Source organism: Myotis myotis, unplaced genomic scaffold, assembly GCF_014108235.1.
Source record: "Myotis myotis isolate mMyoMyo1 unplaced genomic scaffold, mMyoMyo1.p scaffold_m19_p_2, whole genome shotgun sequence".
NCBI classification, from domain to species: Eukaryota; Metazoa; Chordata; class Mammalia; order Chiroptera; family Vespertilionidae; genus Myotis; species Myotis myotis.
This window is the reverse complement of record NW_023416324.1, coordinates 78,584,638-78,611,504: the sequence shown is the minus strand read 5'-3', so window position 1 is coordinate 78,611,504 and position 26,867 is coordinate 78,584,638. Positions and strand designations below refer to the sequence as shown.

At 40.7% G+C, this 26,867-nt stretch overlaps 1 protein-coding gene across 1 annotated transcript in view; it reads right to left on the bottom strand.

The window, feature by feature from the left end:
* KIF13A (kinesin family member 13A) overlaps positions 1–26,867 on the bottom strand; it is a 199,341-nt gene that overhangs the window by 83,161 nt on the left and 89,313 nt on the right. Inside the window, 1 exon segment of the mRNA XM_036350606.1 lies at positions 13,567–13,627. Within this exon segment, the coding sequence (XP_036206499.1) occupies positions 13,567–13,627 (61 nt within the window).

Sequence of the window (26,867 nt, the reverse complement as noted above, 5' to 3'; positions counted from 1 at the left end):
TCAGTAAAGATATTGCTATGATACATGTCTGATATTTTGCTGCCTTTGGATTCTTCTAAGATTTTTATCGTTTTCCGTCTTATGCTTAAGTCCTTTATCCATTTTGAGTTTGTTTTTGTGTATGGTGTAAGTTGGTGGTCTAGTTTCATTTTGCATGTATCTGACCAATTTTCCCAACACCATTTATTGAAGAGACTGTCTTGACTCCACTGTATGCTCTTGCCTCCTCTGTCAAATATTAATTGAGTGTAATGATTTGGGTCAATTTCTTGGTTCTCTGTTCTGTTCCATTGGTCTATAGGTTTGTTCTTGTGCCAGTAGCCGACAGTTTTGAGGACAGTTGCTTTGTAATGTAGCTTTATATCTGGTATTGTGATTCTTCCAACTTTGTTCTTTCTCAGGATTGCTGTGGCTATTTGGTGTGTTTTTTTAATTCCATATGAATTTTTGGAGAGTTTGTTCTAGGTCTGTGAAATATGCTGTTGGTATTTTAATGGGAATTGCATTGAATCTATAGATCAATTCATATTTAGCAACCTGAAAGCAAGCAAGAGCTTGAGTTGATGAAAGAACTCAACTGCAGAGAAGAACTGGTCAAAGAGCTTACGCCACTGGCTGCACAGAGCTGGGAGTCATTAACCAATTAAGAATTGATACCTCAGGTGGTGAAACGTATTACTTCTGGTTTCTGATGCTGAGAGGCTAGAACAGGGGTGGGCAAACTTTTTGACTCGAGGGCCACAATGGGTTCTTAAACTAGACCGGAGGGCCGGAACAAAAGCATGGATGGAGTGTTTGTGTGAACTAATATAAATTCAAAGTAAACATCATTACAAAAAAGGGTACGGTCTTTTTTTGTTTGTTTGTTTTATTCATTTAGTTTGCCCACGGCTGGGCTAGAATGATGAGGAATTACCTTCTTGATGTCCTTTCAAGGGAAAAATCACAATGTTTCTTTTTCCTTGGTAGGAATGGCCTTTAAATTAGAGATCATTACTTGAAAAAAAAGAAACAATGCTATAGAGATACATGAAATACGTTTGTGATATGTCAAGTGAAAATAAAATACCAACTCAGAATGTGTACACTAAAATTGCATGAAAAATAAACCAAATGATCAAAGAATTCTCCAGGATATAATATAAGAATAAACTTCAGTTTAGCCTAGGTCCAAATTACTGTAAATACTAAATAGGGTGTGAATTAACCTATTTAATTTGTATAATGTTATTAGTTATGCTACTGAGAAGAAGAGAATTTTTATCAACTGTTCTGTGTGTAGTGTACATTACATATTTTATATCAGTGAATTCTTGCAATACCCAGGTAGAGTATATATAGATTGTAATTCATAGGAGACTGGGGCTCTACAAGAGTAAGTCATTTGCCAAGATCACACCACTGGTTTGTGGCAGGGCTTGGGTCTGTCTGTATTGGCTTCTGAATGTCAAGGCTGATGCCATCCATAATTGGTGGCTTAATGCTTTGTGACATTGGGAATCAGCTGCTCCCTCCTCGTCTCCATGGTATTTTCTACAATCTCCCAGAACTCATCAGACAGCGCTATGTTTTTTTTTTCTACCAATGCATTTCGAGCTCCTTTAAAAACAGGAGTTGCTGCATCTTTGCAGAGGGAGTGGCACACAGTAGGACATTCCTATGTTGACAATGCTGTAAAGACTGACATTTAATTGGGAACCTCTTTCTCATTAGCGATGACTAAGGCATCAAAATATTGTGTGCTGAACTTAAAAAAGAAATATTTAATTGTATTACAGGTTACACTTTGGTCAAAGTATGACTGTTTTTGAAATTCTAATGAGCCCCTAAAGACCACAATAGCCTTTGTTAACAATAAAGCACTGTGGTGTGAATAAACATGTCGACATGATATGCACCTACTAATTGGATAACTGTAATTTAAAAAATCACAGATTACACTTTTGCTGACATATACAGTAACCTCCTGAATCTTGAAAAAAAAAAAAAAAATGGGACTGAAAGAATAAGCTAATCTGATTTTCACTAAATATTTACATATGCTTTCCAAAAACTCAAATTCTTTAAGGTAGCTATTTAGTTACATTTGACAAACACAATATAATTCATGTTTATCATATTTAATAAAAGTTTAAGTTAGACTAGGAAGCGAAAATTTGGAAAACACAAATGGACTATGAAAAAGTAGAAAACAATTATTCTGTGTTTCTGGAAAGAATTTGTCCCCTTTTCATTCTTAAATAACTATCTTGAAGCACAATTTGTAAAAGAATAAGTGAAAAGAATTATTGTAAAGTTCATGTATTTTTACAAATATAAGCAAGACTAGAGTCTAGAGCAGCCGTGGGCAAACTACGGCCCACAGGCCGGATCCGGCCCATTTGAAATGAATAAAACTAAAAAAAAAAAAAAAAAAAGACCGTACCCTTTTATGTAATGATGTTTACTTTGAATTTATATTAGTTCACACAAACACTCCATCCATGCTTTTGTTCCAGCCCTCTGGTCCAGTTTAAGAACCCATTGTGGCCCTCGAGTCAAAAAGTTTGCCCACCCCTGGTCTAGACACTGAAATACATTTTATATGGTTTCATGTCTCCAGGGAAATTTATTCTCTTTAAAGACAAGAAATAATGAATACTCTCCCAACTCTGCAAAGATACATCAACATTAACATTGTTTTATAGCTGCTCAAGCTTTCCATGGTATTCTAGCTGATATAATCAGTTCTCTATTATGGATATTTAGATTATTTCCTTTTTCTTTTTTTTCTGTAATATCCTTACATATTTACCTTTGTGCACTTTTCTATTGACTTTACTAGGCAAAACTCCAAAAAATCAAATTACTAAGTCCTCTTAGTAATGCATGAGTCCTTTTTGCTAGACCCTCAATCCTAGCTATTATCATTCTTCCTTGTTTTGACTGTCAGTAGAAAAAAAACCCCTCCTGTTTTGTTAGATTAAAAATTTCCTTTTCATAGTTTACTACCCATTTGAATTTATTCTTTAATAAATTGGTTGAGTCCTATGTTTATTTTAATAAATAAATTGGTTTCGTCATTGATTTTTTTTACTTATTACTTTCAAAATGCTCATCATATAGTAAGGATATCAACCTTTGATCTATCATATGTTGTATTTTTCTTTTCGGTCTTATGTTGTTCTTTATCATACAGAAGCATTTGGTCTTGCATATTCAAATCTTTCATCTTTTCCTTTATAATTTTCACCTATGGTATATGTTGTGATTCCTAAATCCTTTTGGATTATACCAAATTATATAGGTATTCACCCGTATTTTCTTCCAGTTTTGTTATTTTTGTTTTTTACAGTTTTATTTCAAACTCTACTCCTTAGCTGTGTAACCTTGGGCAAGCTTTTCATTTCTTCATTAGTAAATCAGGAATAATAGCTGCTACCTACTGGGTTGCTGATTTAATGAGGCAATACAGGTAAAGCCCTTACCACAGTGCCTGGCCATTATAAGTCTGAAATATATTTTAGTTAATATTATTATTAATATCACCCCTTAAACCTTTCATCTACTATAATTAATTCCGGGATAGAGAAGGAGGTGATTATCTCATTTTCCTTAAAAAGTTGCCCCATCTTTGCAACAATTTTTTGAGGTAATTCAATTTCAAAGATAAAAGATGCCTATTTTTGGAAAAAAATTAAAGGAATCATTTATTATCATTTATTGCTATTTCTCTAGATCCCATAGAGGTCCCACTTTTAAAATTCCACTGAGAAAAACAAGTGTGTATGGTGTGTGTGTGTGTGTGTGTGTGTGTGTGTGTGTGTGTGTGTGTGTTGGGTGTGTGTGTGTTGGGTGTGTTATGTGAGGGTTATGTGTGTGTTAAGGGTATATGTGTGTTTTGGATCATGATGAGGAGAGGAATAAGGAACAGTACCATTACTTGCCAACCCATGTTGTTCAGTGCAGGAAAAAGATTTGCCATTCTTTTACAACATTAACATATCTCAGAAAGGTATGGGGGAAAAACAACGTAAGATCATATCAATAAAATTGTGACTAGAAACATATCCTTATAAAGTTTCCCTTCATTTTCTATTCCGGTGCCCTTTTAGCTGTATGAACCCCTGGCTGGGGTTATACTTCATCAAGTTTTTTGGTTTGGGGCTTTCAGGGCACACCAGTTCAATAAGAGACAACTATGAAAAAGACCAGGCTGCCAGCCAAGCCTGAAAAGGCACCGTAGACTCTTTACACAGCCTCTCAGGGTCCTTAACAGGACCAGCTCGCCCCGAAAACGGTGGCTACAGTTCACTCGGTGATAGAGAGAAAATATCAGATCTCAAAGTAGATCCTTATAGGGTCTATTAAGGAGAGTCTGATTTATCCAAAAGACTGAAGGTTTTTTGCTTTGTTCATTTTTATTTTTTAAACACAGCAGTCCCCTTTTTCATCATAGGAAAAAAACACTTGCCGACTGCTTTAAGAAGCCAAGTTCACATAAGAAAGGAGGATTTATACTGGATGGTGGGAATCAAGAAATCCACAAAAGCTGCACTATCCACACGCTAAATGTTTCCCGACTACACTTAAACAGAAAGAAGTGCTGTTTGTCTAGGGGACTCGGACCAGCCCATAAGGGAAAGTTCAGAAGTCCTGTGGGAAGGAGGATCGAGGAATATGCTTCTATCCCAGACAAGCCAAGTAAAGCCTTGAGGCTTTTCAGCTGGACTGATGCCAGAGCGGAGGTGGCCACTCTGCAGAAGTCAGCTCCACAGGCCTGATGCAGGGAGCCACAGAACAAACGTGACCTCGCTTGTTAGTAACCATGACCAAGATGCCAATTTCCTCTGAGGGGTTTATGATTAGACCTCCTATAACCGTGTGGACAAGTCTTAAAACACAGGCATGCCCAAAGCAACCCATAACACAATGTCAGAACAGTAGAGAGGCTCCTGTGTGGAATTTCTGCAAGCACAGTTACCGACTGAGCCACCCAGCCCTGAGTCACATGTGATACAGATCTTTGAAAAGCTAACCCCGAGTCTCCACATTATGCATAACCTGCCCTAGTGGGAATAGCAGCAGTGGACTCAAAGTTCCTGGCATGTGCTTTGGGAGCTCAGTAACCAAGGCAATTCCCTCCCCATAGCAGGGCCCTGACAGCAAAGCACAGAAGAAGAGAAATTAGGGATGGGAAGGAACATGCACCTATCTCCATATGCCTCACATCTGGCTACCGAAGAGGCACAAGGTGAAACATCACAGTGGGCTATGTTCTAAGAAATGGGAGAAAAAAATGGGAGGTCATACCCTGTCTTATTTGCAATTTGCGTTAAGCAAGGCAGCCTCATGTAGATCATGGCTGAATAAAACACTAGGTATGGCAATACAAGGCTGGACATGACATATACACAAAATATTTCTCATTTTCCTAAAGTAGCTGCACAAAGAGCACTCGAGATTTTAACACGATCAATCATTTTATCAAACACTGTCTGGTTCTCATCGGAGTTAATGTAGGACAAAAAATGGTTAAGCTCCATATCTGTGATTTGGAATTCTTAGGCCTTCTCATTTGTGAGTGTGTTTTTCCACTTTTAAACAGGGCTGACAGCCATAGCAATTTTGATGAGTCTGAACTTGGCAGGTGGCTCAGCTCCAAGCCAGAGCACCTGGACGGCGCAAGAGCAGACAGGTCCTCCTCACATACCTGGGAGGATGAGGAATGCACCTAACTTGAACCAGGTGTCAGTAAACCCCTCTCTCAAACAGTCCAATGCTCAGAAATTATCACATGCAGTGTCTTTAAACCTGGGTTAAGTTAAATGACCCAAAACTATAGAGTTCAGATAAAGGAACTAAGGCTTAACTTGGTGACATGAGGTTTAAGTTTTAATCAGCTACAGTAGTTTGCCATTAAGGCACCTGCTGGTAAAAGGATCTTCAGAAACTGGGCCATGAGGGTAAAAGTTCCATGGTGGCATCCAAGCGCGATCAGCATTGCAGTCCCTGGGAGTCTGACTTGCAGCATGGTCTGGGTGACTCACCCAGATGGATGTTTCCACCCCAGTGACAGAGCTGGGATAGTCAGGAGTTGGCACTGAAGCTCGGCGCCTTTTCTGTTGCCAGATGAAGTGGCTGACTCATGAGGGGTGAAGGGGGGGGGGGCTTGGTACCCGGGATGAAAGAAGGAAATAAACCACCTTACCTGGGAGGATTGTGTAATAGAAAGGTTGTGGAGTTATTCAGGAGGGTATTTTCACATAAAAAAAAAACTGTGGAAGCAGCCAATGTTCTTCATTTCTACCTGATCAACAGTGTTTCACACTGTCTGCCTCTTATAGAGAAGCAGGCTGGACTTGACATCTCCTCTGGACTGTGGGGAGCACAACATCTACTGCACTTGAGGGGAGGCTAAGGCAAAGCCCAAACCAAACAGGCATTCAGGACTCTGACAGGAGGAAGAATGCCATCAGTACTGTTCCTGGCTAGGTTCCAAGTCAGAGCACTCCCATCTGATTTGCTGAACACAGCCTCTCTTGGGATGAGAGAAGAGAAGAGAGCCTGGGCTTGCGGCAGAATCTATAGTCTTCATGCATCACTGTCACTGACCAAAATCTATGCTTGCCACTGCATTCGGCTTGCTCACAGGTAGCAGGGGCTCTGAACCTGTTTCCTCATCTATAAAATGAGGACAATAAAGTCTCTACTCAGCTGGGTGTTGCAAAAGGAACAGCTGCAGGCACAGAGATGTGCACAGTGCTGGGAACCTGTTGCTCAGAACTATGTTCCCCTCTAAATATACTTAAGTTACATGATGTCTCTGGGGGCCAATAAATATTATTCTAAGGAATATATACAGACAAAGAAAGGAAGTGTGGAAGAAGGTGGGTGTGCGGATGAAAAAGGGGCCACATACTAAACCTGACAAGCTCAGGGGAAGCCTATATGAGGGGCCCTTAAAAAAGTAACCACATAGGATAGTCTGAACATAAAAATTTCTCACTAAAAGTGAGTTTTGGCAGTTAGTTCTATTTTAGCTACTGTCACCTTTTAGAATGCAGATTATGATACATGGTTAAACATTTTTAGAATGTAAATTTTGATGCACAGTTAAACAATGTGACTCAGAAACCATTTCTACCTCTGAGCACATAAAATCTGCCATCATGGGAACAGAATCAAACATGGCTGCTCTCCCCACAGCAATGGCCCAGGCTGGGAGGCGCTCAGCTGCCCCCTCACAGGATAAAGGAACGCTAGCAGGAGTACCACCTTTCTCCTGAACTGCAGGGCATTAACTATGCCTGAAAACACATGGCTTCAGCGAATTTGAGCAACATGCCATATGGAAAGAATTGTTATAAATTTCTAAGTCAATAGTTTACCAGTGATGGCGAACCTATGACACGCGTATCAGAGGTGACACGCAAACTCATTTTTTTGGTTGATTTTTCTTTGTTAAATGGCATTTAAATATATAAAATAAATATCAAAATTATAAGTCTTTGTTTTACTATGGTTGCAAATATCAAAAAATTTCTATATGTGACACGGCACCAGAGTTAAGTTAGGGTTTTTCAAAATGCTGACACGCCGAGCTCAAAAGGTTCACCATCACTGGTTTAGACTCTTTCAGGCCAGGAAATATTCATGCCTGCATTGATCCTCAGATATACCACACCAGACTGAGTTTTATTTTTGGAATGAAGGTTTAATTCCCATCAGTAGTGATTCAAACATTTACAAAGACCTATTATCTGTTATGATGCCCTCAAGTTTAACAGTATTTATTCTAACATAATAATTTTTAAAAACATGTTTTTATTGATTTCACAGAGAGAAGAAGGGAGAGGGAGAGGGAGGGAAAGGGAAAGGGGGAGGGGAGAGAGAGAGAGGGAGAGAGAGAGAGAGAGAGAGAGAGAGAGAGAGAGAGAGAGAAACATTGATGTAAGAGGGAAACACTGATTGGCTGTTTCCTGCCTGCCCCTTACCAGGGATTGAGCCTGCAACCTGGGCACGTGCCCTGACTGGGAATTGAACAGTGACCTTTTGGTGAATGGAACGATGCTCAACCAACTGAGTCACACCAGCTAGGGCTATAATATAATAATTTTATAATCCTGAATGTGCATCTATGTGCATGTGGGGTTGCAGGGGAAGGATGTGGGTTTATGAGAAATGCCATGCTTTGGGTGCTTAATTCTGCAGGTTACTTCTGTTTTTTCTTAGCCCTGGCACAAGGGTTTTTGCTTTAAAGACTCAGAATTATGTGCTAGACAAGCATTATTATGACTACATAACCAAAAGGTAAAACAAGAAGAAATGATATAGTTAAAATGTAAAATGTCTCAAAGCATGATTCAATGTAATTCAAATGACTTAACAAACAAGCCTTTGATTTGCCTCTGAAAAGTCCACTTCAACAGCTGTTTGGCCAGCATAAAATGTCTAATTCATGTTCTATCAGAAAGCTGGAGGAAATCTGAAATCAGTCTAGGCCAGGGATTTTTCAATCAGTGTGCTGCGAGAATCTGTAAAACATGCAATACCTGAGCATTTAGCCAGGGCACCTCTTTTCCCTTAGATTGTCAATAAAAAAATGACAACAGTCAACACAACAATAGCCGTCTGGTGTAAATGAATCAAAATTATACCTATTTTTTTGGTCAGATTGGCAAAACATATATTTTTTGATGTGCCACAGAATTTTAGTAGTTTATGTGTGCCATGAGATGAAAAAGACTGAAAATCACTGGTCTAGGCCATGTCTTCTCCTTTCACAGATGAGGAAACAGATCCCCCAAGTTTATAGCTTGTGGCAAAACCAGGTCTTGTAAACACCAGTACAATGTATTTTCTTTCCAAAGATGCTGCTACCCTTACTCCGGCTACACTGTGACAATGATAAAGATGATAAATACTACGTGAGTTTTCCCTATGTGCCAAGCACTGGCTTAAAAACTTCACATGAACGGGTCATCTAGTCCTAAAGTCAGAACTATTATTATCTTTATTTAACATATGAAGAAACAGAAGCAAACTGAGATTAGTAACTCACCTGACCTTACACAGATAGAAGGTGGTGAAGCCATAATTTGAACCCATGTAGTCAGTCTGACTTGAGAGCCCACAGCCTTCAATCACTCCAACCCACTGCAACGCCATTACACACATTGTAGAACTAAGTATTTCTAAATCAGAAAGCCTGAAAGAAGTCCTTGCTATCGCTCTTAATGAATAGCATAACATAAACATAATTAAGAAGTGAACATTTTACACACCACATGAAATTTAGAGTCCCTGTTTTTTCTGTTCCTTCAATCCACGCACTTACATTTCTCTCTCTCCCCCTGCTCTTTCTGCCCCCCCAAGTTTTGAGAGCTGCCTTATGAGATCTGATTCAATATCAATGATGCCATTATTCATTGAGCCTGACAAGTAGGTTGGTTTTAAAACACATGTGCTTCCCCTTCTCCATTTCCTCTATTTCCCACCAGAGAATAAATGCTTATATCTTAATGTTTCCATTCACAATTAAGAAGGAATTGCTATTTTTTAATGAAGATAAAGGAAATCAAATTACCCACCAACTAATCTACTAGTAACATATCTACTAGGCAGAGTACAATGAATGCAAACAAACCTGAGAGGATAGCAAGCAAGATTTTACTTTCTACTAAGGCAGTCACAGTATCTAAATAACAAGAAATTTTCACCCACAATTTTGTAGGTAGACATTGCTCTATCAGCCTAGAGAATCCTATTTCAGGGCTAAATGGAACATAGTATTTGAAGTGATCATACACACTAAAATTTAGTAAATTTTAGGCTATCAGTATATTTAAAAATCAGTTTTATCTTTAAAAATATTTCTGAACATATTATTTATGATGAAGAGGTACAGAAATCATAAGTTTCATACTTGAATTTTATTTATCTGTACTTAATAAAGTTATTTTTAATTTAAAAAGTAGTTTGTCTTGCCCTAGCCAGTTTGGCTCAGTGGGTAGAACATAAGCCTGAGGACTGAAAGGTCCTGGATTCGATTCCGGTCAAGGGCACATGCCGGGGTTGCGGGCTCGGCATGCAGGAGGCAGCTGATCAATGATTCTCTCTCATCGTTGATATTTCTATCTTTCTTTCCCCCTCCCTTCCTCTCTGAAATCAATAAAAATATATTAAAAAATAGTTTGTCCTATATTCAAGGACATGAATTATTGCAGAAGGCTAGAATGGCCTCTCTCAGCAATAATGGAGGATGTGATCCCAGTAGATATGGAAAAGAGAAGAACAATCTTCCTTAGGCATTATTTTAATCACATCACTCCAAAAGTCCCCCCCCCCTTTTTTTTTTTTACCATATCAGTCTAAATTTCTTAGTCTAGCTTTTAAAATTTCCTATTATTTGGCTTCACTCAATATGTACAAATGGATCTCCCACTGCTTCCCCCAAGATGCACCTTCTGCTTGGATGAGTCTATTCACCACGCTCTCTCCCACTTCTGCATCTTCACTTATGGATAAGACAAATGATGTACTGTTTATGGACACCCTCCTTGAATCAGCATGTTAAGTTACCTATTTAACCTTTGTAATACCATATGAGATAGGAACTATCATTTCCATGTTTCCCATTTTACAAAAAAGAAACTGTATCTCAGAGAGTTTAAATTGTCTACAGTGGTCGGCAAACTGCAGCTGGCAAGCCACACGTGGCTCTTTGGCCCCTTGAGTGTGGCTCTTCCCCAAAATACCACGTGCGGGCACGCACGTACAGTGCAATTGAAACTTTGTGGCCCATGCGCAGAAGTAGGTATTTTGTGGAAGAGCCACACTCAAGGGGCCAAAGAGCCGCATGTGGCTCGCGAGCCGCAGTTTGCCGACCACAGGAAGAGAACCAAAGCAGGCATCCTGAGTCATAAACCCAGGTGTGACCTCTGAGTCCATGTGCTGTCCTTGATATCATACTGCTTCCTCCTACCGGGATGCCCTCTATACTAGTACTACCCTTTGGCTAACCCTATGCTAAGCGTCTATATCCAGTTCCAGTCCCATCTCCTCTAGGATGCCTTCCCTGGCAATTGTACTCCTGCCAGATTTTGCTTCTCCTGGGTTTTTCCATAGCAGTTAAAACTTGTAAAATTTAGAGTTTAAATACTGTATCAAAAATGTTTGCTGTTGTTTGTTATGCATTCTTTTGCTTTCCAACTTAGTTTTTAATTTCTCAAAGGCGTCCTAGGCTGCACACACAGTAGGGGATTCATGCATACTAAGGAACTATTCTGGCTTCCTGGGTTATATTAGAGGAACAAACAATAACACTGGGCTGGAGTACAGAATGGGTGGGAGGGAGTCATGGAGCAGAGGGAGGGCAGGCTAGACTGGGGCTATCTAATAAAGGACCTTAAATGCCATCCAAGAAGTACAGGTTAAATCTGTAAGAGATGAGCAGTCCTTGAATGTATTTGAGAATTGAATGAAAAGAATTCTAATTTAGAAAGATGTATCTGGCTGTATCCTGAATCACATCAATGCAACAGGATGAGACTGGGCTTTGTATAGCCATAGCATTTGTCCTCATTTGTTTCTGTTACAGTAGGAAATGTTTTACTTTTGTTGGTTATTTATATCCAAAAGTACACACCCAGCACAAAAATACACACAGTGCTAACAGTCAAGGCAGACTGCTCCAGATTGGCTGCATTAAATAGAATTTAATGTTAAATAGAATTTATTTAATTTATTATTTTATTTTTAAATTTAATTTACTGGGGTGACATTGGTTAATTGAATTATATAGGTTTTAGGGATACAGACTCCATGGAATTATTATCTAAAGTCCCAAAGGACCAATAAAAAGACACATTAATTATAACCAACATTAAGGGCTATTCATTCACATTAATAAAATACACAGCTGAAGTTGTAAAACTGATGCTTGGAAAGAAAGACCAATTACCCAATGTGAAGAGCTGAAGGAATTTTCCTAGTTCAAGATTGTTAACTTTTGAAAAATATATACATATCAAATAATTTCTCAACAAGTCTGCTTTAGGTGGCCATGGAAAGTCTGTCAATAAAATTCCTTACGAGCAAGCAACTTCCTTTTACTCTCTAAAGCAGTGGTTCTCAAACTTGGCTGCACATTAGAATCACCTGGGAATCTTTTTAAAATCCTGATTTCTGGGCCTCATCCTCCGGAAATTCTGTTTCTTTGTTATGGGGTGAGGCCACAACATTAGTAACAAAGAAACAGAATTTCCGAAGGATGAGGCCCAGAAATCAGGATTTTAAAAAAGATTCCCAGGTGATTCTAATGTGCAGCCAAGGTTGAGAACCACTGCAAAGCCTACATCCTCTCAATCCTTTCCTCACTTTTTCTTTTTTTAAGTAAATGGAAAAGTCACTCAGCTGATAGTCTTATAAGTAGAAATTAGGAGAAAACACTCATTATGACCATATATCCAGGAAAGGTGGACCCAATTGGGAGGGAAGGAATCTGACTCTTCACTAAATCAGATGCTTCGCTCTTAAGCTGAAGCAATTGTGATTAGCTTCTAGGAAAGGCTAAGATGAACCTATGATCACAAATAATAAAATCTGCAGTCATTTATGTCTGACAGAATAGGGCTAACATGCCTCATGAAAAAACCACTAGCAAAATGTGGAGCTAGGAGGCAATGTTTCTCTGAGGAAGGTGTGTTTAGTGCAGTGGTCGGCAAACTCATTAGTCAACAGTGACAAATATCAACAGTACAACGACTAAAATTTCTTTTGAGAGCCAATTTTTTAAAACTTAAACTATATAGGTAGGTACATGGTTATTAACTTAATTAGGGTACTCCTCAGGCTTAGGAAGAGAGGCTTATGCACGGGTTTAGTGCATATCACCACGGACTGCTTCAGACACTCAGGTGCACGGGAGTCCTGGAAGCCAATGGCACCTGTGCTTTGATTAAAGTCCAGTGGTTCTCAACCTTCTGGCCCTTTAAATACAGTTACTCATGTTGTGACCCAACCATAAAATTATTTTCGTTGCTACTTCATAACTGTAATGTTGCTACTGTTATGAATCGTAATGTAAATATCTGATATGCAGGATGGTCTTAGGCGACCCCGGTGAAAGGGTCGTTTGACCGCCAAAGGGGTCGCAACCCACAGGTTGAGAACCGCTGGCTTAAACGGAGCTGTGCATTGGCTGAAAGTTAACAACAGGGAAAGGCATGGCACATTAAGCCTCTTCTTATGTGACAATCACAACAGCTATCATGTATGACTTGAGATGGTTCCCCCATTATCTCTAATCCTTGGAGCACCTCTGAAGATACTAATATTCCCTTTACAGGATGAAAGCAATAACAACACCTGTCCATGACTTTACAGCAAAACCACTTTTAGTGGGTGAGTCAAATCCTGAAATCAAATCTACTGACTGACTTCCAAGCCCATGCACTAGGACTGGAAAGAATGACTGTGAATGTTATGGGGAAAACAGAACTCCAGAATAATTAAAGAAAACAGGTGTAATGGAAAAAGAGGCCAGAGGCCCAACCATCAACTGCAGAAAGAGAGCCAACTTACCAGCATACTTTGCGGTGTTAGATTCATCCATGGACCAAAAGCAATAATCAAAGGCAAATACCTGAATAAAAGAACAAAATGTTAAACTTAAACATTAATTAACTTCTATGAATAAATCAGCCTGCAAAAAAAAATTCACTGATGAAGATGAGAATGCCTGCTACTGTCACCTCAGTTTGGATGCTTTGTTAATCCTGAAGTTTCTTTTTTTCTTTTTCTTTTTTTAATATATTTTATTGATTTTTTACAGAGAGGAAGGGAGAGAGATAGAGAGTTAGAAACATCGATGAGAGAGAAACATCGATCAGCTGCCTCCTGCACATCTCCTACTGGGGATGTGCCCGCAACCCAGGTACATGCCCTTGACCGGAATCGAACCTGGGACCTTTCAGTCCATAGGCCGACGCTCTATCCACTGAGCCAAACCGGTTTCGGCCTGAAGTTTCTTTTAGACTACACTGATGGTTTTCTTCTTAGACTAAGTTATATATGAAAATTGCTATTTATCCATAATTCAAATGAGCATACATCTTAACCAACATTTTAAAAAATGATACATTCAGTGAGAAAAAACAATGACTTCTCTCCAAGTCAACAGTTCAACAGTTCCAGCATCTGCTGTGACCCTCTGGCTGGATCTCCCAGAGCTTCTCAAGAAACACTAAGTGATCAACTTTCATTTAAAGCAATTTCCATGACGCTACTCTTTCCAGCATAAGCAAAGCTCAAAACTCTCCACACTGCCACCTTGGACACCATTCCCTCTTCTCTTTCACCATGCAATCCTGGACCCAGGATGAAGAAATCAATAATGCACTCTTGCATGCATTAATTTTCTGTATAGTTACCGAGTGCCTACTATGCTACCAGGACGACAGATGCCGCTGCCCTAAATCCCTCATCTAATCACTGTTTTTCATGCATACAACCACCACTCAGGTTCTGGCCACCATTATTAAGTGCATAGGGCAACAGTCCCTAAAATGTGGCCCAAAGAACAGTAGTTTCTTGAGATAGTCCATAAAAAAGATGAAATCATGTTAGAAATTATGTATATTTTGCCCTATTTGAGATTCTCAATATTAAAGGCTCTGAAAAGCCCTCCAACAAATACATTTATTTAACTGTTTAACTTTTTATTTCTCCAATTAATTTTGGTGAGGAGACCCTTTCTTGAGTAACACCTATTAACATGCCTTGAAATTAGTATTTCTCTATAAACCTACCTTAGCTAACTGGCCCAGATGTCTCAGCAGCCACTTTCTCTTGGGCTTCCTTTTATATTTATAGCCTTTTCGCCATGTAGTCCAAATAGCAAATTACAAAACTTCCACGGACAGAGACCCTTTAATGCTTAATCATTTCCAAGGGATCTTACTCTCTGAGCAAACAGAACCCAAGCTCTTTAACCTGGCCACAATGAGGCCCTTCCAGCCCAAGTGCCCCAACTTCTTCATGCTTCAGCTGAGCTCGTCAGCATCTTGGAGTTACAATCCCATCTCAGTTGGTATTCTCTTCATTTCCACCCTTCACAATGCTTCCTACTCCTCACAGCCCAATTCAATGTATTTTTCTTCCAGGAAGCATTCCTTGGTTTAATTCAAAGGAATTAGCTGTCTCATCTCTCTCTGAACTCTCACAACACTGTTTAATCCTTTCTGTGACACCTAACCCAATTATTCTATTTTTCACGTATCGTGTATATTATCTCTGCATACGTTTTAAATCCACTGGTAGACTAAGTTCCTTGAAAGCAGGAACCAGACCTGATTCCTATTTGTATACTTCAGTGTTCAAAGTAATTATTTATAACTAGAGGCCTGGTGCACGAAAATTTGTGCACTTGGGGGGAGGGGGGGAGGGGGGAAAATCCCTCAGCCCGGCCTGTGCCCTCTCGCAGTCTGGGACTCCTTGGGGGATGTCCACCTGCTGGCTTAGGCCCGCTCCCCGGGGGATCGGGCCTAAGCTGGCAGTCAGACATCCCTCTGGCAGCCCAGGAGCCCTTGGGGGATGTCCACTTGCCAGCAGGGAGCAGGCCTAAGCTGGCAGTCAGACATCCTTAGCGCTGCTGAGGAGGTGAGAGAGGCTCCCGCCACCACCACTGTGCTGGCAGCTGGCAGCCTGGCTTGTGGCTGAGCAGAGCTCCCCCTGTGGGAGCGCACTGACTACCAGGGGGCAGCTCCTGCATTGAGCTTCTGCCTCCTGGTGGTCAATGTGTGTGTCATAGTGACCAGTCATTCCCAGCCTTTCTGCTGTTAGGGTCAATTTGCATATTACCCTTTTATTATATAGGATTATTTACTGAACTAGGGGCCCGGTGCACGAAATTCATGTGTGGGGGGGGTCCCCTCAGCCCAGCCTGCCCTCTCTCACAGACTGGGAGCCCTCAGGGGATGTCCTACTGACGGCTTAGGCCTGCTGGGAGCGGGCCTAAGCCGCAGTCTGGCCTCCCTCCGTGGGAGGCGACCTGGCTGATCAGGGGAAGGCGCCAGCCCCATCACCCTGCTGCTGCAGCCACTGCCAGCCACCGCAGCCAGCAAGGTTTTTTTTTCATCAACACGGACTCCAGTCCCTTCACCATGAAAAAATGACAGCTTTCTTTAGGCATTTTCAACATGTGTCTTTCATAGAATATGACATTTCTTTCTTTTTTTTTTTTTATCCTCACCTGAGGATATGTTTCCATTGATTTTTAGAGAATGTGGAAGAGAGAGGAAAAGATAGAGAGAAACATCAATGTGAGAGGGACACTCTGATTGGTTGCCTCCTGCATGAGCCTTGACCTGGGCCCCAGCCAGGGAGGAGCCTGCAACCTAGGTACATGCCCCTGATCAGAATCAACCCAGACCTTGCAGTTGGTAGGCCAAGGCTCTATCCACTGAGCCAAACCGGCTAGGGCAGGATATGACATTTCTTATCCCTCCAGCAGTGGACCTTCATTTTTTCCTCCAGGAGTGAGGTGGAAAACCCCTAGATCACCTTCTTGAATTCTTATTACCCAAGTTACCAAAAACATTACCAGTAGCATACAGGGAGCTTAGCCAATGAGCTGTCAGAAAAGGTGTATCCTCTGCAGCTCACCCGCAGAGGCAGGACTGCTGGCAAGCCTAGGCTGGCACATCCCATCTCCAGGCCTGCTCAAGCCTCCAGTGTGGCTTGGGCAGAGTCCCCCAGCTCTGATCAAGCCTCTGCCCGAGGCTTGGGCAAGGCCACCCCCCTCCCTTCCACTCAGGCCCTGCTCAAGCCTCTGCAGTGGCTTGGGCAGGGCCCCCCAGCTCCAATGAAGCATCTCCACGGATTGGGCAGGGTCCCCCGGCTCTGATCAAGCCTCAGCTGTGGCTTGGGCAGGGCCCCCTGGCTCGATCAAGCCTCTGCCCTGGCTTGGGCAGGGCCCCCCGCTCCTCTCTCGCCCAGCTCAAGCCTCTGCTGCCCCACCCCCATGGCACCAAGGCCCGTAGGCCAGGGGTGTTCTAGGACCGAGGCCGCTCAGGGCCTATGCTGGGGCCTGCCTGGGTCCCTAGGATGTTCCTGGGACCTAGGCCACTGGGCGCCTGCATTTGCAAATTAACCCACCATCTTTGTTGGGTTAATTTGCATACCTGCTCCTGATTGGCTGGTGGGCGTGGCTTGTGGGCATCACAGAGGTGCGGTCAATTTGCATCTTTCTCTTTTATTAGTATAGATGATTAATGACAGTGAGACCTGACATGTAAGGTATTTCTCCATCTGTCAAAAGATTAAGTTATGCTCTGAATAGTTTCAGCACTATATATACTTCAGTGCTTTTTTTTTTTTTTTTTTTTTTTTTAAATATATTTTATTGATTTTTTACAGAGAGAAGGGAGAGAGACAGAGAGCCAGAAACATCGATGAGAGAGAAACATCGATCAGCTGCCTCCTGCACATCCCCCACTGGGGAAGTGCCCGCAATCCAGGTACATGCCCTTGACCGGAATCGAACCTGGGACCCTTCAGTCCGCAGGCCGACGCTCTATCCACTGAGCCAAACCGGTTTTGGCTACTTCAGTGCTTTTAAAATAGATTCAGGTAGGCACACAACTTACATCATCAATCTCAAGTCCAAATTCAATTTTGTTACTTATACAAACATTCACTCTGGCCTTACAATAAACCAGGCTAGAATGAACGGCTATGAAACAATAGCCTCAGCCAACAGAGTGTGGAATATTTACTTCATTCAGAGGCTGTTGCAATGACTCCTGAGACCACACAGGCATAATCCAGTTAATCATCCTGCCTCTGGCAGGACTGAGCTTCAACACTTTTCCTGAGAGATGAAGATCTGTCTTATTTTTAAACATTTCCAGAAAAGGAGATTCCACAACCTCCTTTTAATGGCATCTTATACCACTTACTGTTCATTCCCAGGGCATTTTCCTTTCCTTTTGACCTAAGTCAATTCTCCTTACTTTAAATGATCAATAGAGGCTACTTTCCAATTTTTGTGTATTTTATTGTTTTCTTCTAGAGTCTCAATGAATTCCTTAGTAGTTGCTATATAAATGAAGTAACAATTTATCTCCTATTCATTTTGACATCTAGCTAAAACTTATTTTTTTAGTTTGCTATTCTGCTAGAGATTTACATTCTCAGTAACGCTCCTTGAAATAAAATGAAATCCACTCCAAATCTTCAAGATCTACCTTCAATTAATAATCATCCCAAAATTATGTTCCAACCCCCATTTCTAATAGTTTAAGGCTGTTTTTGCTCATAGAAAGATAAACATTTTTAAGTGTTTGTCCCCTAATATTCAGATAAATGTTACAACTGCAGAGGAGAAAAAGGACTGACAGTACTGATAGATACAACTCTTCTTTGCTTGTCGAATACCAGCCTATCCCTGAACTGAATTGTGTCTAAAATTTCAAAGCCTTTGATCACAGGTGTTTTAGAATGCTCATCCCTCAAACCAGTCATGGTTATCATTTTACTAAACATTTACCAGTAAGGAAGCTGAATCCCAGAAATTGGAGGGATTTCCCTAAAGCAAGTGAATAAAAAAACCGTTATGATTGTTTTAATGCATGCCATAAGTGATCATCCCCTCTATGGACTTCTACAGCACATTGCAGCTCCAGTGGCACTAGGCCACGTGTTATTCAGTGTGATCTCACCTCCACTCTAAAGGTGAAGCCATCGGGGGACTTCGGCTCACGCACTTCATAGTGCCTGGGTCAGTACCTCATACAGAGCAACAGCTGTACGTATTATCTCTTCAATAACAAAACATAATACCAGAAGAAGGAGTTGGAATGCGGACAAGAATACAGAATGGATGTGAGAACTGTTCTGAATAAAAACAGGTTCAAACTGCAAGATATACTTTTAGGTGTTTCATTACTTTCAGATGCATGTCCTGGGGAAACTTGTTCCATCAATGGTTAAACACAGATTTGGTCACAAGATGAGCAGTGGGGTCTTCTTCCATACCATCCTTCCATGTTTCATGTGGATGAACAAGTATGGCCACATCATGTATATAGTTTGCACAGAAATTAAAACAATTATTTGTTTGACTGTTGTTAGTTATGATTATTACTAAAAGAATTTCAAAGATATTTAAAATAATTTACTTGTCTTATCATTTTGTGTAATCATTTTCCTTGTAAACTTGTTAGTATTATAAACTATTCACAAAATATTATCTTTCTTTTCATGGCCAAAATTTACTTAAAATTTAATCACAAAAGGTCTATAACAAAAGGGAACATGATTTTCTTAGTTTTTACAGAAGTTTTGGTTTTCCAATACAAAATCCATTGATATTTCAAAAGAGATAACACTATTTTCTTGAGATTTTTTAGAAACTGACCACTTAAAAAAATTAATTTTTTCAAAGTCAGCATGTTAGAGAAATATGCTAAATAAGATTTCTAACTCGTTTCATAAGAATTCCTAAATGCTTATTTCATCTATTCATTATGGAGTCACTAGTATCTTAACGAGTGCAGGAGATGGGAGACTTCTTAATGCACAGGACAGAGTAAAAGAAATAAATGGATTTTGGAGACTGAGTGTAAATCTCATATCTCATCAATGCCAATCAACACTGTGATAAATTTATTTGTAAAGACATCCATACCTTCCAAGAGCCTTCAACTTGAAAAAGCCAAAAGTGCAGATGTTCTCTAGTTGTTTTTAAAATCTGAAAGCCATTGTCTTCATTGTTTCCAATAAAATGTGACTCCACCTCCTCAGAATCCCACTCCTTCCTCTTCATTTGCAACTTGTAAAATTCATAACGGCATCTAATTCCCTGCAGCTTGCAGTCCCCATCTGCTCCACCTTCATCACTCTCTTAAAAATGTTAGCTCTGTATCTTTGCGAACCACTGAACAGCTAGTGAAGTTGCTACCAGTTGTTTTTAATAAGGCAAATGTGTTGAGTGATGTGTATTCTGAGGAAAAGGAGTTCCAGGACTTGGGAGCAGGATGTGGCATAGCCAAACTCCACCCTTAACCAAAAGTCCAATCTCTGATGGCATTTCAGCAAAATTCCACTTGCAACTTTGAAAAAAAGGAAGAAAGAATCTTCTACGTTCCTTGAAGAACCAGAAGGCATCAACATGTTCTAAGAAATGTTCGGCTTAGTGATTAGAGCACTGGTCTGCGGACCAAAGGTTCGTGGGTTCGATTCCTGGTCAAGGGCACTACCTCCCTGCAGGCTCCCTGCAGGAGGCAACCAATTGATGTGTCTCTCCTCCCCTGTCCCTTTTATTCTCTCTAGAAATCAGTGGGAAAAGTATCCTCAGTGAGGTTTAAAAAAAAAAAAAGGTGATCTGCTAGTCATTTTCCTGATTCATAAAACCAAATGTAAAGGTACTTTCCATGGCATTACCGCTGTATGTTTCCTTTCATTCTTTCTACTTGTATGCTTTCTCTACTACATTCCCCAACTGTAAAACGTTTAATCCAGAAAGCAATCAATAAATGCCTATTTGCCACTTTTCTGTTTTAGGTATCTTAGGAAATTCAAATATGTATTAGGCATATTTTTTGTCCTCTAGTTGTTTATGATCTAGTTGAGAAGACAAAACATAAACAATTATTTTTAAAAATAAAAAAGTACACTTTTTAAAAAATTTCTTTATTGGTTAAGGCAGGGGTCCTCAAACTTTTTAAACAGGGGGCCAGTTCACTGTCCCTCAGACCGTTGGAGGGCCGGACTATAGTTTAAAAAAAAACTATGAACAAATTCCTATGCACACAGCGGCGGCAAAAACACTCGGCAGGCCGGATAAATGTTTTCGGCGGGCCACATGTGGCCCGCGGGCCGTAGTTTGAGGACTCCTGGGTTAAGGTATTACAAATGTGTCCTCATCCCCCCAAAAGTACACTTTTTTCAAAATAAATTCAATATCTCTCACAACCCTTCTCCAGAAAGTGATAATTTAATTGTATGCAAAGATATATTTCCGTACATAAACATCAGATTTTTTGCAAAGTGAGTCAAAGCCTATTCCCTTTCAATTTGTCCTTATTAAAATCTTTCAATGTCCTCTCAAATGTCACTCCTTATGAAACCTTTCTTAAGGACACTGCTTATTACTCTGAATTTCATATCAGTCTAACTAGATTGTATATGAGAGAGAGAGAGAGAGAGAGAGAGAGAGAGAGAGAGAGAGAGAGAGAGAGAGAGAAAGGCTCTTTGTTCTGCTACATTACTAACTCTTAGAGGAGAAGACCATGGTTTTCCTAATGTTTTTACTGTCCATAATTCCACCAAACTAAAATACTCTGAGAAGGTATTTTTTAAAGCAACTTCTTGGTGAACTACCTTTTAATTAAATAATCTTGCAAAACTGTGTTTTCACATAGGATGGCTGCTCAGAATGCACATGGTATGGTGTGTGTGAATTCTCTGCAGCATTGCAACAGAGTGGATAATACAGCAGAGCTTTTCAGCCTCTCCCTTTTCACTTCATCTGGTGCCACCCATCAGACATTATTTGTATGTTCATGGAATTCTCACTCTTTTTCTAAGAAGATAGAAGAAAGCTCCCATATTTTTCTATATATATGTCAAGAGTCAGTCATTTCTTCAGCTCTGAAAACTTCCGCCAATCACCAAGAAATCCTCTGTGTGTATTAAGCACAGTGGGAAGTCCAGGAGGGAAAAGATGAAAAGAAAACGTAGACTGTATCAGGGAATCCCTCTTCCTGAAATCTCTTCCCTCTCCTCACCTCCTGCCCAGTGAGCTACAAATCCTTCTTTAAGAACGACCTAAATGTCATCTTCTCCAGTGTTTCCTCAACATCCTCTCCACACGCATTACCCCGTTTTGTGCTGTTTTAGTTGATAGCTCCATCTCTCTAATAACTCTACCTAAATAACTGCACATTTTACATTAAAATAAGACTGTGGGAATGTAAACAAAATGTATACTAATTCAATGCTTGGTGCATAATAGTAACTCAGTGTAAGGCAGCTACTGTTATCAGTATTAGTAGTCTCTACTCATGGGCTCCTCTCCCCAGTTAACAGTACAGCTACCACCTACGGAGTACTTACTAGGTACCAGGCACATCCTAAGTACTTTATAGTCTCATCAAGCTGGGAGGTTTTCTGAGTCAGGGACTGTGCTAATTCATTTCTTTATCCCTACAGGTACAGACACAGTCGATAGGTGCTCAGTATTTGCTGAGAAAAGAGAAAAGCCAAAAAAGGTCCACATTGCCATGAGAAGAGTTGCTACAGTTTTTGTGTTCTGTGACAAAAGCATCAATGCAAAACACACTACCTCCTAGCTACGAAATCCAGAATCCAAGGGTTTTTGGGCGGGAAACCGCACTCTATGAGAACTCGCTTTGTTTACACAAAGGATTGTGCCTCTCTCCTTTCATTCTATACTGTCATCCTCCTCCCTTTGCACAATCAATCCACTGTTCACATCTGCACATCCAGCTGCTATTAACAGCTTGTTCCGGCTACTATCTACTTTGAAAACTAAGCCCAAGATCTCTCCACAAATCCCCATTTCTCCAATTTTATAAATATTGGTTTGCCAATGTCCTGTTTTGTGGTTACTTTTCAACTTTGTCAACTTGAGAGTATAATTTATATAAAAGACACATGCCAAATTTGTTCACATCTCACCATACTGTGTTATGAGAACTGAGTCAGACAAAAAAAAATTAAAGTACTATATTTCAAGTCAAGTTAAAATTTTCCTCTAATGCCAAGCTTCAAATTTTTTCTCCCTTTCTCCTATTATCAGAGATGTGAAGAGTCATTAAAAAAAAGAAAAAAGAGTTAAACTTCATTCATCTTAGAGAAGCTCGACTGAAACTGAAAGGAATGCCCAACACTGAAAGCCTTCTGACCCCTGGAACTACCCTCACCACTGCTATTTGCAAAAGCTGCTCTGCCAGCAGCACGAACTGTGCCTGTGTCTGTCATCTCTGCTGCGGGGCTCCAAGGAAGGGCTGCCAGAATGATCCCCCTCACTACTGGTGAGTTCTATGGACAGATACCACCTCCCCAACTCAAAAGCTGTCAAGACTGCTGACTTTTTACAATGCAAAGAATCGTTTCCTTTACATTTGCCTATCTGTGTACACAAACAATATCTTGAATTGCAGTTGATATTGCCTGACTGGGAAGATGTCAAAGCATTTTAAAGACTCAAAGCAAGCCAACAGTCTCTGCGGCACATCTACCAGCAATAGGCATTACTCCTGATCTCAGGGAATTCAGTCTGTTTAGGAAAAAACTGTGTGGAGAGTAGTATTCTTGATTGCAGTTTGAATTTCTAAGGGCTCATGGAGAATTGTCTCTTCAAACAACTAATTCATCTCTGCATTCATTTAAAAGGCATTTACTGAGTAGCTATTATGAGCTAGTTAGGACAGAAATAAGAGTCCCCCAGTTATAAGGATCCCACACTCTATTAGAGGGAAATAATAATAAAAAAAGGAGAGCACAATATATAGAAGTCAGTATAGGGCAAGAAGGAATAATTACACTGCATGTGAGGTGAAAGGGGTTCAGGAAAGGTTTCTAGAAGAGGCAAAGCTTGGGCTGAATTCTGAAAGATAGCTGTTGAGAAAACAAGTGGGAAAGGCATTCCAGGTAAAGGAGAAGCTAGCAAGCAACTGAGATGAGGAGGAGCTGAGCAGTGTGCAAAGAGCAGTGAGCGGGAAGAAAGGGAACACGCAGGGAGTAGGCAGAGGCTAGACCGTGTGAGACTTTATGTGCCTTATTAAGAAGCCTGGGATTGTTTGTTGGCAAATGACAAGATCATATTCTTACTTTGGAATGACCACTGTGGCAGCAATGTGGAAGATGGACTGAACAGGTATAAGACAAGAGAAAAAAAGCCAATTAGCAAATAATCACGATGAAGGTAAAAGTTACCAATACTCAACTTCAGTGGGGATAGAGATGTAGTGAACAGTCACTTTTTTTTTTTTTTTTTTGCCTAGAATTACAGACCCCATTTATTCTAGAAATAGCACCTTTTCTTTGGAGAACTGTACTAACCTCCACTCCAGCCACCTGGTTCCCATGGCTTGCTGCCATGTTTTAATAAGGCATATAAAAGCCTATGCTCGGGGGAGAAGGCGGGGAAGATGCACCTAGGGGCTCAAGTTGGACCACTCACAGTTCCATAATCCCTTGACCACAGTTAACTGGTCCCAAGCATCTGATGGAATTTTTGGATTAGGGACCAAGAAGTCAAACCAGCCTTTCTTTAACAACTGCTGCTAGAATCTGAGTAAGGCTGAGGCCATGTTTCTAAGCACGTGGACTACAGAAGCAGATAGCTGGCGTGCAGTGAGAGAGAAAAATGAAGGGGACACACATGGGGACAGAGACAGAAGAAGGGGAGGTAGGAGAAGTGTTCGTATTTGAACCCCAGCCACTCCCTGTTTGTAAGTTCTTTGAGACATCCCAGTCATTTATCCTACTGTTCATCTAGTTTGAGGTCCTATTGTTTCAGATGAAAGACTCCCAATGACTATAGGAAGAAATAAATATAAGAGATGTTAAAGGAAGAAATAACCAGGCTTGATTATCTTTTGAATATGGGACTGAAAGTTATGAATATTAACAGTCCTGTGGAAAAGGGCACCAAAAGGAAAGTACCCTGAAAACCAGTTTCAAAAATTTTTAAATAGTTACTAGTTCTACCAAATCTCAGACCAATATTTTGACAGAGCATAGAGATTCTATTTAGCACTAACTCAACTCCAACTCATAATGCTTTATCATTCAGTTTTAAAATCTGCTTCACAGTTATTGACGGGGGGTGGGGGGGGGGGTGGGATGTCACAAATCCACAGTCGGTGGCATTTCTTTTAAGCTCTGATTGCTTCTCCTAAACAAACAAACAAACAAAAAACCTAGCCATCTAGATGACTTCTCCAACAGCACATTTAAAAGGTAAGGTGGGTGTTTACAAACACGGATTTACTCTTCAACAAAAACAGCCCAAAAGCGCCTGAGCAGGGTGGCTCAGCTGGTTAGAGAGTCATCCTGATATGCCAAGGTTGCGGGTTTGATCCCCAGCCAGGGCACATACAAGAATCAACCAATGAAAACATAAATAAGTGGAACAAGAAATCAATGTTTCTTTCTTACACTCTCCTTTCTTAACTAAAATTAATAATAATAAAAAAAAATTAAAAAAAAAAAAACAGTCCAAAAGAGAAGATGTAAATGTCTAGGACCTAGACCAGCTGTGGGCAAACTACGGCCCGCAGGCCGGATCCGGCCCGTTTGAAATGAATAAAACTAAAAAAAAAAAAGACCATACCCTTTTATGTAATGATGTTTACTTTGAATTTCTATTAGTTCACACAAACACTCCATCCATGCTTTTGTTCCGGCCCTCTGGTCCAGTTTAAGAACCCATTGTGGTCCTCGAGTCAAAAAGTTTGCCCACCCCTGATTAGACTCTAGGTGTATATCATATAATCCTGTTGTCTCTAAATGATTGTTGTTGCTCATTAAAAAGGAAAAAAAATAAAACCAGGCTGAATTTGAGTCACCTTGACATCACCTACCAATCTCTGGATCTGTTTTAGGCCTCCAAACCAATACTTCACCTCATCACCGCCGGCTGGACCAGGCCTGGTCGTCCAGCACAAATAGGAGGCTGGGTTGACCCCAAGGCCATAGGCTACCAGGGTCACAAGAACAAGAGGGGTTCGGAGATTGCAAACATTTATTGTGCAGTCAGATCAACTGGAAAGGCTGACAGAGTTCACTCTGCTGGGGATGACCCAAGTCTGCGGTGGGGGTGGGGAGAGGTATTAAGTGGGATTCATGACACTGCCTGTTCTAACAGGCTTTCACTGCCCTGGATTTGGAGATGGATCAATGCCAAGAGGCAGGGGAGATGGATCTCTTTTTATCTGGTCCTCTGTCAGTGACATCTTTAGGCACCTACAGGCACACAGCTGCAGTGGGAACACCTGGCTCTGAACAAAGCCAGGGAGGAGAGGGGGAGGGGCAGATCCTGCAGAAATTTCAAGTAGAAACATACAGCACTATGTTTCGAAGGATTTTTTTGTTTTGTGGGCATTTTTTTACAAATGTGGTTTACAATGACAAAGTATATTGGATTGTATTATTGTTCCAATTTAGTTACTGTCCTCCCTATAAGCAGATTACACGTCCCTGTGTGACTGCAGTGCCTCTGGTGGGAGGAATATACTCCTGACCCCACTGACATCAGGTCTGACCACGTGACTTGCTTTGGCAGAGTGGACAGAGATGTATGCCAGTTCTGAGCAACAGCTTTAATAGGCCGTTGCATGATTTTCTTTCTCTCCCTCCCCCCAGCAACAGCAAGTCCCAGATAGGGGCAATTCCTTCAGATTGGAGCCCAGACTGAAGTGACACAATACAGAGCCACAGGTGATCTCTGCTGACATGGAACAACAGCGAAATAAACCTGGGTTGTCTCAAGCCACTGAACTTTTGAGGTTACTGCTGCTGCATCACCTAGCACAAGCTGGCTGACACACAAAGTGGTTATTACAAAGTAAACCCAGGTTGCTAATCTACCCTGTGTTTTCCACTCACAATTTATTCTACATCCTGCAGCCAGATTAATTTCTTGCATGTACACTTCTGACCGTGTAACTTTTCTATACAAAAATCCAAAATGATCCTTCATAGCCTACCAGATTAATGTCAGATTCGCAACCCTCTATAAGCTACCTACTTTCCTAGTCTTTAAAAACACAACTTCCTTTCAGGTACTCTACACTCTAACCAGAGTTTGCAATTCTAAAGATATCTGTAATATTGTAAGAAATATAACCTCT